Source organism: Lontra canadensis, unplaced genomic scaffold (genome assembly GCF_010015895.1).
Source record: "Lontra canadensis isolate GAN:19392208 unplaced genomic scaffold, GSC_riverotter_1.0 scaffold8, whole genome shotgun sequence".
Classification (NCBI taxonomy): domain Eukaryota; kingdom Metazoa; phylum Chordata; class Mammalia; order Carnivora; family Mustelidae; genus Lontra; species Lontra canadensis.
In genome coordinates this window covers 11,370,740-11,386,302 of record NW_022631002.1, presented here as the reverse complement: position 1 = coordinate 11,386,302, position 15,563 = coordinate 11,370,740, and the positions used below count along the sequence as shown (strand labels likewise).

General features: G+C 48.4%; 1 protein-coding gene across 1 annotated transcript; it reads left to right on the top strand.

The window, feature by feature from the left end:
• Window positions 1-2,882: 2,882 nt before the first annotated feature.
• On the top strand, window positions 2,883-13,270 carry GABARAPL2 (GABA type A receptor associated protein like 2). Its single transcript, XM_032853937.1, has 4 exons — window positions 2,883-3,036; window positions 3,366-3,421; window positions 4,562-4,734; window positions 12,665-13,270. The coding sequence occupies exons 1-4, from the start codon at window positions 3,003-3,005 to the stop codon at window positions 12,753-12,755; spliced, it is 354 nt and encodes a 117-aa protein (XP_032709828.1). The 5' UTR covers window positions 2,883-3,002; the 3' UTR covers window positions 12,756-13,270.
• The last annotated feature ends 2,293 nt before the right edge of the window (window positions 13,271-15,563 follow it).

Sequence of the window (15,563 nt, the reverse complement as noted above, 5' to 3'; positions counted from 1 at the left end):
CACATTTTCTGTGAAGTCTTTCTTGATAAACCTCATTTGGTTTGGTGTCAGCCCCCCACTGTCCTAACCACCCCTCAGCATCCATGTTTACAGACCTATCCAGCATTTGAAATTTATTCTGCATGTTTTATGAGTCTGTTAATATGTAATTGCATACTTTCATTACCCTATTTTTTTTCTTCTGACTCACCTTTTCAACTAGCCACCCCCTCAAGGGAGGCATTTGGTATCTTTAGAGCCTTCAATAAGCTACATATAATGACCCCATAGGTAAAGAAGAGGATGCATATCATCAGGGCAGATCAGGGAAGCCAGTTAGAATGGTGAACTGGAAAAAGACATCAAGAAAGTAGGTAAGGATAGACGATAGAAAGATATTGCCCCATATTGAGACCATCTGGTTACATGCTTATAAGTGGGTAACTGACAGGATCTTTCCCCTGAGAATTATACTAAGGTCTTCCAGCAGCAAGGTGGTATACACATGCCTTGGATTAGGATACAATTACCAGTTCTGTAAAAGGAAGCAGTGGTCTTCAGTCCAATTTCAAACTCCTCCACTGATTCACTGACTGTCCGATTGTGAACATCTACCTTGATTCCCCAGTGTTTAATTCCTTTTTTTTTAAAGATTTTATTTATTTATTTGATAGACTGAGATCACAAGTAGGCAGAGAGGCAGGCAGAGAGAGAGAGGAGGAAGCAGGCTAACCCAATGTGGGGCTCGATCCCAGGACCCTGGGATCATGACCTGAGCCGAAGGCAGAGGCTTTAACCCACTGAGCCACCCAGGCGCCCCTCCCCAATGTTTACTTCTATTTGCAAAATAGGTATTTTCAATTTTTTCACTCACTCTCTAGCTGATCTCATCCAGCTCAATAGCTTTAAATACTTCTCTCTTGAATTTGAGACTCATAGACCTATTCACTTACACCATGTCTTCATTTGGATGTGTCTCTTGGGCATCTTAGACTCAATATAGCCCAAACCAAGCCTTGATTGTCACCCCTCAAGCTGCCTCCACCCTATTTCAGTAAATGGCAATTCCATCCTCCTAAAAACCCTGACTTTGACTTGTACCTCACACTTCATATCCAATCTATCATCAATTCTGTTGCTCTACCTTCAAAATGTATCTACAATACAACTATTTCCCACCAACCCTACAGACACTATCTTGGTCTAGGCCTACATCATCTTCCACCCAGATTATCACAACAGTTTCTTAACTGTTCCCCTGGCTTCCATTCTCAACTCCTTATAGTCTGTCTTTAAAGAAGCTATCCTGCTCACTTCAAAAGGAAAGCCATACCACGTCACAGCTTTACTTAAATTCCTCCACTGACTTCTCCTCATTCTAAAGAAGAACCAAAGTTCCTCATAAGGAATTCAAAGCTCACTAGTTTTATTATACATCTCTTTGATCTCATCTTCTAACACACTCCCTCTTGTTTATTCAGCTCCAGCCACAAAGGGTTCCTTCCTATCCCTATGTCAACCACTTTACCTAATTAGCATTCTATCCCACCATCACTCTTCACCAATCCTGCTTTATTTTCTAAAGAGCACCTACCATTACATATTTATTTTTCATCTTGTTCCACTAGAATGCAAACTCCATGACAGCAGAGGTGTTGTCTGTTCTGTTCATTGCTTTCCCCCAATACCTAGAATAGTGCTCCTCTGTGTAGCAGTAATAATTTCCAGCTATGAAATTCAAAGGATTTTTCACTTCATTGGAGACAAGCAAGCAAACAAAAACCTACTTTGGTTGCTCAGACGATCTTAAAATAACCAAAATACTTCTAGAATGAAGCTAGATTCCACAGCATCCATCAGGAATTACAACTGTAGGAAATGATGAATGACAGTGTTCAAATATGCAAGCCTTTCAGATGCATCAGAATCACAGGAACATGGCAAGAATCACGTGCCCAATTAAATGAATATTCTTGGTACGTATTCACCAGCTCGTAAACAGATGTTGACCCTGAGCAGACTGTCCTGATGACTCTGCTAGGAAGAAAGGAGTGACATCACTGGAGAACCTCAAGGCATATGCTCAGGCAGGTGACACACACGCACACACCGCCTAGGCTGTCATTGCTGAAATCCATGCTGACTGCCAAAGAAACCTGTCTTATGACCAACTCTCAGGGGAATTCTCCCAGCCTGACGATCACCTCTAACTCCTCTGCAGTTAAGGTTATGGGGTCTCTCTGTGATCAGTGCTATGTTACGCTCCTCAAGTGCATATTTGTGATACCTTTTCTTGTTTAGTCAAACACTTATTCATGAAAAAAGGAAGGAAATAGAATTTGTTTAAATTCAGTTTCTAGGTCCAAGGCAACCTATTACGGCTGTCTCCAATACTGAAGCCCCGGTTGTCATCAGTACCTCTCTCCACAGTCCCCTCAAACTACTTACTCTCTGTATTGCGCCCCCAACCTATTACCACCCTAAACAATACTCCCCAAACTGTCAATGCCCCAGATAGATTCCTCCTGCCATCACCAACCACCAGAGACCCCTCTTCTGTCATTCATACCTCCAGAATTCCCGCCGCACCGAGACTTCCCTCAAGAAAGCCCACTATGAAAGCGCTATCCTATCAGCTATACCCCCAAACTCCTCTTCCTGTTACCAACGTCCACCGAGCCCCGACTCCTGTTACCAGCTCCCGACAACATCCCCTTCTCAGACACCAAAACCCTCAAAGACAGCCCTGTAGTGAACGTCGTCATCATCCCCACTTCTCCGCGGTAGCCCCTCTTGGAGCCATCTCCTGACCCGCCTCTTTACGTGTAGCCTCGCCCCCCGGCGCGCGCCCCGCGAAAGGCGCCGGAAGCCCCGCCCCCGGCCGGTTGCTAGGCTCCGGCAGCCGGAAGTCCCGCCTGTCGTGTAGTCGCCGCCGCCACCGCCGCTGCCGTCGTTGTTGTTGTGGTTGGTTCGCTGAGCTCCGCGGCTCGGAGAGCCGGCTTCATCCCTTCCCAGCCGCCGCCATGAAGTGGATGTTCAAGGAGGACCACTCGCTGGGTAAGGGCTCCCTGAGAGACCGGGTGGTGGGGGGGTCAGGAGGGTGGGTGGGCCCCCTCCCCCACTCCGGCCGCCTTGGGCTGGACCGGGAGGGGCGGATGCCGCGCTCCGGCCTCGGGTCGCTGAGGCCTCGGCGCCCCCGGCGGCTGCCCACGATCTTGTCCCGACCTTCGCCCTTCTGCCGGGAGGCAGGGGCCGAGGGCCGAGGCCGCTGAGACTCCGGAACAAGGGCCCCGGGGCGTGCGCAGGTCGCTGGGGGAGGAGGGTTGGGGACCTGGGAACCTGAGGTCGGGCAGGAGCGACCACCAGCCGGTCTATGTCTCCCACAGAACACAGATGTGTGGAATCTGCGAAGATCCGAGCGAAATATCCCGACCGGGTTCCGGTGAGTGCACTCCCCGCCCCCTCACCTCGCTGTCACCCCGTCGTTTAGGACTCGTGATAAGGCCCCGGGCTATTCAACAGTTGACAAGTTGAGGTTCCAGTCCCAGTTATAGTAGCAGACAGGCCAGACTGGGTTAGGGGCCTTCCGGGTCCGTGGCGTGAGGGGCTTGAGCTGGTGCTGTTCAGGGTGTCTCAGTGCTGAATCTCCTGATCTAGGCCAGCGAGCTGTCTGCAGCCTCTGGGCTCCCTCGCCAGTTATGTAAGGAACGATGTTCTAGGACAGGGCAACAGGTCACTGCCACTTTTGGGAACAACGGTGGAGGTAGACTGTCACTTTGGTCTTAGAAGTGGTACTTTAGTCTCAGGACACTCATCTTTAACTTTGAGCCTCTATCTTTGCTTGACTTCTGGCTTCCTTTCCTCACCAAAAAATCTGAGAAGCCTCTGAGAACCCTTTCTCTCGTTTCTCCTTAATCAGTAATAAATATCCTATCTTTCTTCTGTGGTAGGGGGTAAGTTTCTGTAATCCTTAACTGATTTTTAAAGGACATCCATGCCTGTCATTGTAGTTCATTGTTTGAACAATTCCTTTGAGGAGGGATCAGGAGGGACACATTTGAAACCTAGTTCAGGGAGAATCAACAGGCCAAGTGAGGAGCTTGGTTCTTGGCTGTCTGGGATTGCCACTCATTCCTATTAGGCCATCCTTTCCCGTTTCCTGTGTTCCTTGGGATCTTCTCCTCTGGTGTGAAGACAGATCCATTCTGGGGTCCTGGAGTAACTGGCTGTAGATGAAACCGTTACCAGATAGTCTCAGTTCTGCCCAGACTAAGTGTTGAAAAGCTTTGTAGTAAGGGCTGTGTTTCTCTTATGCTTGCTGAGATCCAGGATGATAAACATAATTGACCACAGAAAAGCACTTTCTGTTTCTGTATCGTACATTTATGCCAGTTCTTAACCTCCAGAGTTAAGAGTTTGTGGTTTAGTAAATCAGGGGCCCATTTTCCAGTGTTGTGCAGTTTCCCACCCACCTCCTTGCCCACATACTATTCATCAGCTCCCTGACAAGGCAAGGCCAGAAGAACACAGGGCCAGACCCTCACTTTAGAAATCCAGTCCTGATCTCCGTTTGCTTTCCTAGGTGATTGTGGAAAAAGTCTCAGGCTCTCAGATTGTTGACATTGACAAACGGAAGTATCTGGTTCCATCTGACATCACTGTGGCTCAGTTCATGTGGATCATCAGGAAAAGGATCCAGCTTCCTTCTGAAAAGGCAATCTTCCTGTTTGTGGATAAGACAGTCCCACAGTCCAGGTGAGAGGTGTTTACTGGCATTGGCCATCTGCTTGGCTGTTTACAGAACTCTAAATTTTGGAGGTCAGAAAACTCTTAGAGGTCCTGACTGGAAGTCTGGATTTTGTGCTCCCTGACATGAGGAGTTCGAGGAAAATAAGAAAGGGCTGTAGTGCATGGGAATGTACTTCGGATCAAGAAAATAGAACAATGGGGCGCCTGGGTGGCTCAGTGGGTTAAGCCTCTGCCTTCGGCTCAGGTCATGATCTCAGGGTCCTGGGATCGAGCCCCACATCGGGCTCTCTGCTCAGTGGGGAGCCTGCTTCCCCTCTCTCTCTGCCTGCCTCTCTGCCTACCTGTGATCTCTGTCTGTCAAATAAATAAATAAAATCTTAAAAAAAAAAAAAAAGAAAATAGAACAAGTTTGGACTTAAAAAAAAAAGAAAAACCTGAAATCTAGCCTCAGACCCTCACGAGTCCTTTAAAACAGTTGAGGATTTACTTAGGCTTAAGCCATCAGTAGAACTGAAGCCTAAAATGAGGTTTTCTTCAAATGACCCATGAAATAAGTCCTGCCATTCTCCAATGGGAGCCTGTGGGCCCTGCTGAGGCTCGGCTCCAGTTAATCACCCTGCTGCTGGCTCTCCAGACCTAGTTCTGTGCCCTTGTGCGAGCCCATAGCTGCCTGATCCTCAGGTATGCTGGAATGGCTACTGTCCAGCAAAAATTCCCCAAGGTCTCTTTATAGTCTTACACCTCCCTCATACCACCTGCTCCGACTGTCAGAGTCATTGCTCCCCGCCTTGCTCTAGCTGTTGTGCTGCCTGGAAGCTTTCTTTGGGATAACTTGGGGCCTGAATCTAGGCAGGGGCATTACACTTCTCTCCTTCTGTGTAGTTGACAACCCAGCTCTAGTCCCCTGTAGGAAAAATAAAATGGACTGGCTCCTTCTGGATTCCTGGTGAGTCCTTTGCTATTACTGGTTGAGTACTAGCCCCTGAGCCAGAGGCTAGGCCCTCTCCCCTGAGTGTGAGCTCCTGGCTGCTTCTCATCTTGGAGACCCAAACTAAGCCTCATTTGTTACCCCTCCAAAGTAGTACTTCTAAAACCTAAGGCTTTCAGAAGCCTAGGGAATGAGGCCCATGTGGCCAAAATATGTTTCCTTTGAAAACCCTTGAAAGCTCCAGAAAAGGTGTAAGCCAAATTCCAGTCCTTTTCCTATGAAAAGTAGAGAGCTCTGGTTATTTTTTGGTCTGATTTTTGCTTTCCCAGTCTCAACTACCTCCATTTCCTGTGTTTGGCAGAGAAGCAGGTCAGGGGAGAAATAAAATGCTCTGCCCGAGGAGGTAGGCCTTGCCCCGCCTGCTAGGTGCCGTTGGCCTACTACAGCTATAGTTCGGGAAGCTGCGGTGTTGGCAGAGGCAGTCTTGCCGCCTGTTGGAGCTCTTCCAGCTTTCCTTCCTGGGCCTGTAGGCTTCGTGGTGCTGGGTGCACTTTTCATCAGGGTCGGAAGCCGTGGGCATCTGTGGTCACACTCAGCTTCTCTCAAGGTGGTGGGGAAGTAAGTCCTCACTCCTTCCGCCTGCAGCTTCTGCAGAGTCTTGGCGACCCTGTCTTTCCTCCTTCCTGGAGGTGGCTTCTTATTAGAGGAAGTAGGTGACTATGACCTGTGGCATTGAATTTATTTTGTCAATTCTGATCCCATGATACTTCTTAAAGGAAAGGCTTTTGGAGACATTGTTACTCTGATGGCTCCACGTTAATCTAGCAATTAAAATGGCTGCAGATTAGTGACTGCCCCCTCCCTCCATTATCCCTGAGCTATAAATAGAATTGGAAATGAAAGTGATTCTCAGGGCAGCAGAGGCTGCTTCCTTTTCTCTCCCAGTCCCCTTTGCCTTTCCATGCTGGTAAGAATCAACTCTAAAGCAGATGACACCAGTGACCCAAGTCAGGTTTTCAGAGAATGACTAACCAGGCTTGCTCTGCCCAGGCCTTTGGCCTCAGTTAATGGCTTTCTGTCCCACACTTAATGCAGCAGTTTGGTTTTATTAAGAAAAATGGTTTCTAAACAAAAGTGGTGTGTGACATCATTGGGCTTTATGCAAATGCTGATCACCTGACGGCAGCACACACACAATCACACAGGGTCTCCCGTGAAAGCTGGTGTGTGACTCAACCCTGCCTTCTGCTCCCCAAGGCACTTCAGCAGCAGCCTCTTCCTCAACTCCTTCCAGCCTCCTTAGGGAGGTGCGGGGCCTCCGTTAACCTTCCACCAGGGCTTGCAGCCTTAGGAGAGTCTGGGGATACGGGAGTTGGGAAAGGGTGAATCCAGGCCTGCAGGAGCCCTCTCCCATCCCGTAACAGACAGAGCTGCGGCAGCGTCATGTGCGAGGTGGGAGGCGAAGCAGAGGTAACTTCAGTTATTCTTGCCTTGCAGTGAAACTTTGGGAGTGTGTTCTGGAACACAAGTGATTATCATGTAAAAATGTGGTGATCGTTTAGAGTAGTGAGTATTAAATACTGATTCTAGAAATAGAGACCAAGGCAAGTCCCTGAGAGTTTTACTTCCTGAATTCTTTCTGTGTTCTATTTTTTTTAAAGCAGGGCTGGGGGAGGGAATCTCACTTAGCTCCCTTTTCCCATTTAGCATTGGAAAGCTGAATTCTCTGCCTAGGTTCCTGTATCCAGAATCAGCCCCAAAACAAAAGAATTGTGTCTTGGTGCAGACCGAGCTCGAGCAAGAGTATCAGTGTACAAGCTTCCCAGTCATGGCATTAGGGGAGAACCCAGACCTGGCAATGGTATCTACGTTTTGGTCTTTGTTTAGAACACAGACGAGTCTTGTTAATCCCCATTTAAAATAGAAACAGTAGTATGTTATTAAGTAAAATATCTCTAAGATGTGATAATTTGGGAATGTTAGTTACATTTGGAAACTGGTTTAATATTGTGGTGCTTAGTTGCTTCTTCGATTTTAACGAGCTATTAAGTAAAAGTTGTGACATCTTACAGTCCATCCTTTATTTAGAAATGTGCTTAGATTAAGCACTTTTGATCATTTCTAGGTAAATATCTCTTCAAAGGTTTATTCCGACAGTAACAGAATAGGGTTTATTTATAACCAAGAAAAATCTGACAAAAGGAAGAGCCAGTAGTTAATTTTTATTTTTCAGACTGTTGGGAGCCTTTCTGGCTACATTACCTCTCACTTCGAGGTGGTTGCCTTTCCAGGGTCCACAGCAGTGGCCATTGTCCTCCCCACTCAACCCTGCTATCCTCCCCATCCTCCCCTGCTGGAGAGAGAGAAGTCCAGGTCCAGTGGAAGCACACGGGCGCCAAAGCAGATGGGTGTCCAGGTGTGTGCCCGTCAGGCCAGCCAATTCCTGAGTCAGGCTGGAGCCCACAGCTTTCATGACCTAACCGTGGTCAGGGGCTGCGGAGGTTCTGCAGGGCTTAGGCACCCACACACTTCTATGTCGGCTGCCCCCGCGCACGTGCTCTCGAGTAGCTTAAAGCCAGAGTTCGCCCTCAGCAGTACGGCCGTTCCTGGATGGGGACCCTTCTGAAAGGTGCCGTTGTTACTGGCTGGTTTGTCTGAATCTGGGTGACTCCGAATGGAGGGTGAGTGACCGTTTTCGCAGTCAGTTTAGGTTCATTAGACTCGGTTCTTCAGGGCCCCACCACACCTGAGATGGGTTCCGTGGCTTGAATCTGCCATTGGCTTTTCCCATCTCTTTCCTCGTCAGACTCACGAGTGTGGAAGGTGGCGGGCCTCCTGGTGCTCAGCTGCACCCTTCCGGGGTGAGTGCCTGTCCTCGCTGATGTCACAGTGGTGAGCTTTAGGGTCTGAGGTCATCTCCTCGTGTCTTCCTTGGCCAGTAACTTGGGCGGGAAGCTGTGGAGGTGCAGCGTGGCCCGCAAGTTGTCGGGCCGTCCCGCAGGCCTGTGCTGCTTAGCCCGACGGGCGCGTCAGGGCCGCCGGTACGAGCATCCTCCGGCATCCCGGCCGTGGCCTGCCCAGCGCTGTGGGGCTCAGGCTCTGTGGCCTCTGAGACGGAGGAAGCTCCTCAGAGGCTTGTGGAACTTGTCCTAAGCTGACAGGCCAGCCTCCTCTTGGAGACTGTTCGCTGACTGGGGTCGCGTTTTGTCCCCCTGCACTTCCATTTAACTCTTTAACGGGCCTCAAAATGTCAGCTGTGTTTGCGGCCAGCTCTTTTTGGCCCCAGACCAAATTATTCGGCTTTGTATGTGTGTGGCCCGATCCCATAAGAGCTATTTTGAAATCAGACCGTAAGATGTCTCGGTGTTCTCCTGTGGCACTCGGTGACTCTCAGAATCGGGCATTCGGTCCCGGGCTGCTGAATGGAGTGTGCGGCGGCTCCCCGCCGTGAGTGTCGCCACTTTCCAAGTGCCTGCCCAAGGGCTGTCCTCTGTGTGTAACACCCAGGGCTGCTGCCAGCCGAGTCAGGTTTCCGACGAGGCTGCGCGACAGAAAAGGAGAACAGCAAGAGGACTCTTAAGAGTCGTAGCACAACCAGCCGGTTGTCCCGTTACAGGATCTGAAGGAGGGAGTTGGTGACGCGGAGGCTGGCAGCGGCTGCCTTCCTCGGACATCTGTTACAAATGTAGAGTCTCGGGCTCCGCTCTGACCTCCCGAATCCAGAGAGGCGCTGGGAGCAGATGCGCGAGTGATTTCGGGTGTGCGTGTGTGTGCGTGTGTGTGAGCAGCTGCGTTCTCGGGAGATCAGTGCAGAGGGTACAGGATGCAGACGTGAGGGCAGGAGGACAGATCTGCGTGTTCACTTGGAGGCGGCACGGCTTAGTGCGAAGCACGTGTCCTGGCGTGAATCATGTAACTTCCCTGTGTGTCATTTTTCTTATTGTTTCACTTCTGTTGTTCTCTGTAAATTGTGGCTTGTGATCCCTGTGAGGGTGATGTTGCCTCCGAAGACTGCCGTGAGGATAAAAAGAATAAACTCAGAACAGTGCTTGGCACATAAGTCTGTTATAATTCAGAGTGTTATGATCCCCCCTCTGCAGCAGCTGGGGCACAGGTTAAACAAATGTATAAGCCCAAGTTTTACTTAAAAGACAGTGCAGTTTAGAGACAGGCGGGAGCGAGAGCCACATGGTGACCAGCCTCTGCTGGCACAGTCTTCAGGCCTGCCATAGGCAGCGGCGGGCCCTTGTTTACCACAGGCCGAGTCTGGGGTGGGCCGCCAGTATTTACATAGCTCCTCAGGTATTTCTTTCCCTTTTTTTTTTTTCCTAAGATTTTATTTATTTATTTGAGAGAGAGGGAGAGAGAATCTGAACCAGACTCCCCAGTACAGAGTACAGAGCCTGGCATGGGGCTCGATCCCATGACCATGAGATCACGGCCTGAGCCCAAACCAAGACTCGGACGCTCAGCCAACTGAGCCACCCAGCCACCCCTCCTCAAGTATTTCTAATTCAGCAGTGGGATTTGGAGTATATGCACTGGGGCTTCTGACTTGCTAGGAACGGCATACTTAGTCTGTCGGGTGGAACTAGATGTGACATTGGTATCAAGCAGTGGCTGCCTTTGAATTGCACACAGTCTTTTACTTTGCCTCTAAATCCCTCTGGTAATGAATGGCCTTGGGGAGATGGTGGCACAGGTGCTCACCAAGGTCATCCTGGACATGTGGATGAGGTGGGCTTCAAGAGCTGTGCAGTAGCTGTGCCTGTTTTCCCTGTCCCCTCACCCTGAGGCATCTCCGAGAAAAGCGGGAGTCCTGGGGCATTCCCAGCCAGCCGGGTGGAGGTCTTGAGAGAGGCAGCTACGCGTCAAGCCTTTGGCTGGTCGCTGGCTCCTCACGGCACTTCCTAATCACATGGCTCTTAAAGATGAGCGTGGCAGACAAACAGAAAAGACAGATGGGACGCCTGGCTGGCTCAGTCAGGTAGAGCCTGCAAATCTTGATCTCAGGATCCTGAATTTAAGCCCCATGTTGCTTGCTTAACATAAGAAAAGCAAATACATTAAAAAGACAAGCACAGCTCCCTCTGGTAGAGAGACTGGATTTTCCACCTCGCTTCACGGGGAATCATCTTGGGCAGTTTAAAAACCTACTGATACCTGGGCTTGAGCCTGGAGATGTCTCAAAGCTCCCCTGTGATTCTGTTGTAGAGCTGAGGCTGGGACCCACTGCTCTCGGGGGCCTCATGCTGGGGCTTCCTCCCTCTATCACCGTCCCTCAAGTCCTCGCGTGCTCCAGGGCAGTGCTGTTGAGAAATGGCATGTGAGCCACATGTTCTAGTGCATTAAAAAGCAAACAGGTGAAGTGAATTATATTTTATGTATCCAGTATATCCAAAATGTCATTTCAACATGTAATAAAAATTGAGATTTTTACATCCTTTTTTCCCAGCCGGCTTGAAATCTTGTGTATGTTTCACATGATGTTGTTACACAATGTAACAACACATTCCAGTTCGGACGAGTCTGAGCGCGCCGCCTGGAGCCAGCGGCTACGCTACGGGACAGCCATACTGCAGGGCATTTCCCTCCTAGCAGAAACAGTGCGCGTAGACTGCGGGGCCAGGGCGTCCTCATTCTACACATCCCAGGTTAGAGCTCGGGAGCACCGTGTTAGTTACCAGATGCTGATGACAGGTCATTTGTATTCAGACTCATCCGCCCTCATGTTGTTACTTAAGAATTCTCATCTGCCCACGCAGCCAGCCGGGCCAAGCTGGCAGTTGGGCAGGAAGAACAGGAAAAGGAAAACTCCCCCTTGCTCCGTGCAGCCTGTGTCCCCGTTTACATGGAGGTCCATGCGGCCCGCCGGGAGCACGCCAGCAGAGTGGGGCAGTCCTAGTTGTACCAGCTTGGCGGCCCTACCCTCCTCTGTCACCCTGTGGCCCTTCTTTTACTGAGTCCTGCTTATAAGCTGCTGTTGTGGCCTGTGCAGCTAGTGACCTGTGCCGTCTTTGGCTGGCTGTCAGACTGCTGTCTCACTGGTTCTCGGTGACCCCACGTGCGGGGGCACACTGACGCTCAGCACACATCTGTGCCGCCTGCTGTTCTCATGGTGCGGTCATGTGGCCACAGCTCTCCTGGGGTTCCCCGTGGTACTAGTCTTAACTCTGGAGCCTGTACAGCTCAGATCCGTGGCAGAGAACTAGATTGGGTCTCCTGTACTGCATGCAGTCTGTTTTACCGCTTAGGAAAACCAGCTTTCCCGCCCACGCATGTTTCGTTTCAGCAGTATCTATTTCTGGAGGGTTCTTAGGAGCGTTGGGCAGGGTTTCTTTGGATCCCAGATACAATCAGGGCTTTTTGCATTACATGTGAGGAAAATAGCTTCCCTTTTAATGGCACTGATGCTGATCGCTGGGTCACGAGGGTTTGGGTGGGGGAGCTTCCACAAGACTGAGCCCACTAATATTGATCATGTTAGGTTGAGATTATAAACCTTCACATACGCCTGAAGGAGAAGCTTCTAGGCCCGTGTAGTTTCTTTATCTTGGTCCTTCTCCCATGCAGGGATGGGCCTCTTAGGCTTTTAATTTTGCTTAGGTTTTATCTCCTGCCCTTGGCATCCAGAAAGCATTCAGGTGCTAACCAGGCAAGCCCACTCGGGGAGCCAGCACTGGCCTCTGAAGGAAGAACTTGGCGTGAGTGTGCCGCGGATGGCCTTGCCTCAGGGCAGGAGGGTGGAGATTTGATTCTAGTCTTATTTACTGATTGCCAGGAGCCTAATTTATTTTAATCTTTCTTGGCTCCATTTCCTTTCCGTAACACGGATTGTTGGCACACAGCAGTGCTGAGATTGGAATTACTTTCACTTTCATAATCTTTCACCCAGGCAGAGTAACTGGTTCCAGCGGTCTGCCCCTTATCCTCAGATCATCTTTCTTCAAACACCCAGACTCAGTGACCAAACCCAATTCTCAATGTTGTTTTTTCTTTTCTTTCAAGCCTAACTATGGGACAGCTTTACGAGAAGGAAAAAGATGAAGATGGATTCTTGTATGTGGCCTACAGCGGAGAGAACACTTTTGGCTTCTGAGGGCCAGCGCTGGGCTAGGTGCACCGTTCCTGCTTGTGTATCTTGTAAATAGCCAGCCGTTTTCAGTTACCAGACCTCTTCACATAGACCTAAGTAGTGCATTTGTAACTGGATTTATTTCTTAATATATTGGAAGGTTTTGTTTCCTTAGATTAGTAAATTATCATACAGAGTTTTATTTTGAGTTTTCCTTTTTGTGCACTGTCCTCATGGCTGTACCCTCCAGGGAACCTGTTCTCTGAGGATCATTATTTAATGAAGATATTTCCATATTAAAGTGAGGTAGGTGGGGTATTAAAGTGAAAGGGAGGGAGATGATACATTTCTTCTGGATTATGTTTGAAGTGTTGAAGATGGCTAAGTATTAAAAGCACCCAAATTAAATCCTTAGCAATCAGACACTTGCTTCACTAGATTTTGCCAACTGCCAATCATGTTGGACTGAGCTAATCTGTTCCTCTTTCTGAAACTATTAAGGTAAATAATTAACAATAAAACTTCCTCTTATAAAGGCATTGCAGTGTGACCATGTCCTTTATTTGCTTTCTTCCAGAAGGGTCAGAGCAGTGGCTTGGCGTCTGCTAGGCCAGCAGTAGGGTTTGTGGAGCCCCTGGCTGCACAGCCTGGGACAGAAAGCAGTGATCGGTGTCGTAAGAGAGGCTATTTTTTTTTTTTTTTAAGATTTTATTTATTTGACAGAGATCACAAGTAGGCAGAGAGGCAGGCAGAGAGAGAGGAGGAAGCAGGCTCCCCGCTGAGCAGAGAGCCTGATGTGGGGCTCGATCCCAGGACCCTGGGATCATGACCTGAGCCAGAGGCAGAGGCTTTAACCCACTGAGGCACCCAGGTGCCCCGAGAGGCTTTTTTTTTGATGGTTTACATATCCAGATGGTTCAGATACAAATATTATAAAAAGGTAGACCTTGAGAAGTCTTCCCACTATTGTTTCCTGATCCCTAACCTTCTGCCTTATGGGAAACTACTTTTTTTTTTTTTTTTTTAGATTTTATTTATTTGACAGAGAGAGAGAGATCACAAGTAGGCAGAGAGAGAGGAGGAAGCAGGCTCCCCTCTGAGCAGAGAGCCCGATGCAGGGCTCGATCCCAGGACCCTGGGATCACGACCTGAGCCGAAGGCAGAGGCTTTAACCCACTGAGCCACCCAGGCGCCCCTGGGAAACTACTTTAACTAGTATCTTATTTCTTTCCAGTATTTATTTTTGGAAATATAATTAAATGTGAATATATGTCCTTATTTTCTTCTATTTTTTTTTCCTACAAAAGAAAACATGTATTTATGTATGTTTTTTTTTCATTTAACAGTATATCCTGCTGACCTTTACATATCAGTTCATAGGGAAACTTTTTTTTTTCATTTTCACAGCTAAATGGTATTGTGCTGTGTGAATATGTTATTACATACCTAGTACCCAGACCCCTATTAATGGCCTTTGGGTTATTTGCAGCCTTTCACCATTACGTACAGTGTTGGGATGATAACTGTACACACACGGCCTCTTACTTACATGTACCTGCACTCTTCATGGGGCTGCTCTCCAAGCCCTCTTCCTCGAAATCACAATTAGATTTTCCCATGCCCACGAGTTTCATGATTTCTCACACATAAATATGTAGGCTTGCTGGAACACAAATACATCTAAGAGGAAAACTTACTTTCCCAAATCTTCCAAGGATAGCCTGTGTTGGAGGCTAGAGCCCTACATAGAGAATCACTAGGTATCACCCCATGATCAACATGTAGTTTAAATGACTCCCTTAAACTCTGTCCTGGGGAAGAAAGATCTTTAGCTTTGTCTTCACCAAATTACAGAAGCAACCTGTCAAGGCCATCTACTGAGGTCAGCTCCCCAACTGGGATCAGAGGAATCACTTGTCATTAAGCATCGTGTAGGTCTTTCCCAAACCTGCCCCAACAGAATCTGCGGTCTCTTTGCTGGTAGTCTCGAACTAGAAGCAGGTACAAGCTGACCTCTGAGTGAGCAAGGGAATCTGTTTGCGGTGATGTACACCCAACTCGAGCTGGCTTAAGCTCTAAAGAGGCCATTAACTCAAGTTAGTTCACTGACTTCAGACATAGCTCGCACCAGAGGTCGATTGATAACATCAAAAGTCTTTTGTCTTGGTTTTGTTTCCCTCTGTGTTGACTTCACTCTCAAGCAGACTCCTCTCATGTGACAGCAGAGTGGCCGCATCAGTGTAGCAAATCCAGTGGAAGAGCATTTCTTCCGAGGGCAGTGTCAAAGGTCCCCTGAGGGACTCTAGCCTCACTTGAATTACCAAAGAGCCCTCACCCTTCCTGCCTGAGACAGGGACTGGTGGGAAGGAAAGGTAAAACCCTCCTTAACAGTATGAACAGAAGAGGATTGTAGAGAAATGGGGGAGGGCTAGCTTTCCAAAAGCATTTTGATCTGTTTGTTTCACAACCACAAACCCACAAATGCAACTGAACAGACATAGTAGGGGAAGAAGAAAATAAAGCAAGGGTCACCAAAGCCAGCTGTTTTTCTTTCTTTTAAAAGTAATTTTTAGGGGTGTCTGGCTGGCTCAGTTCGGAGAGCATGTGACTCTTGATCACTGGGTCGTTGAGTCTGAGCCCCATGTTGGGCATAGAGATTACTTAAAAATTTTTTAATTAAAAGATAAATTTTTATAGTTTTTATCAAGCTCTCGTTGGATAGCAGATGATTTATAAATATTATTAAAATTAGTTTTCAAAAGGCACTCATGAGATATAGGTAGTGTAATTCTCATAGCTATACCGCTACCAAGTGACAGCAGAGACACCAGA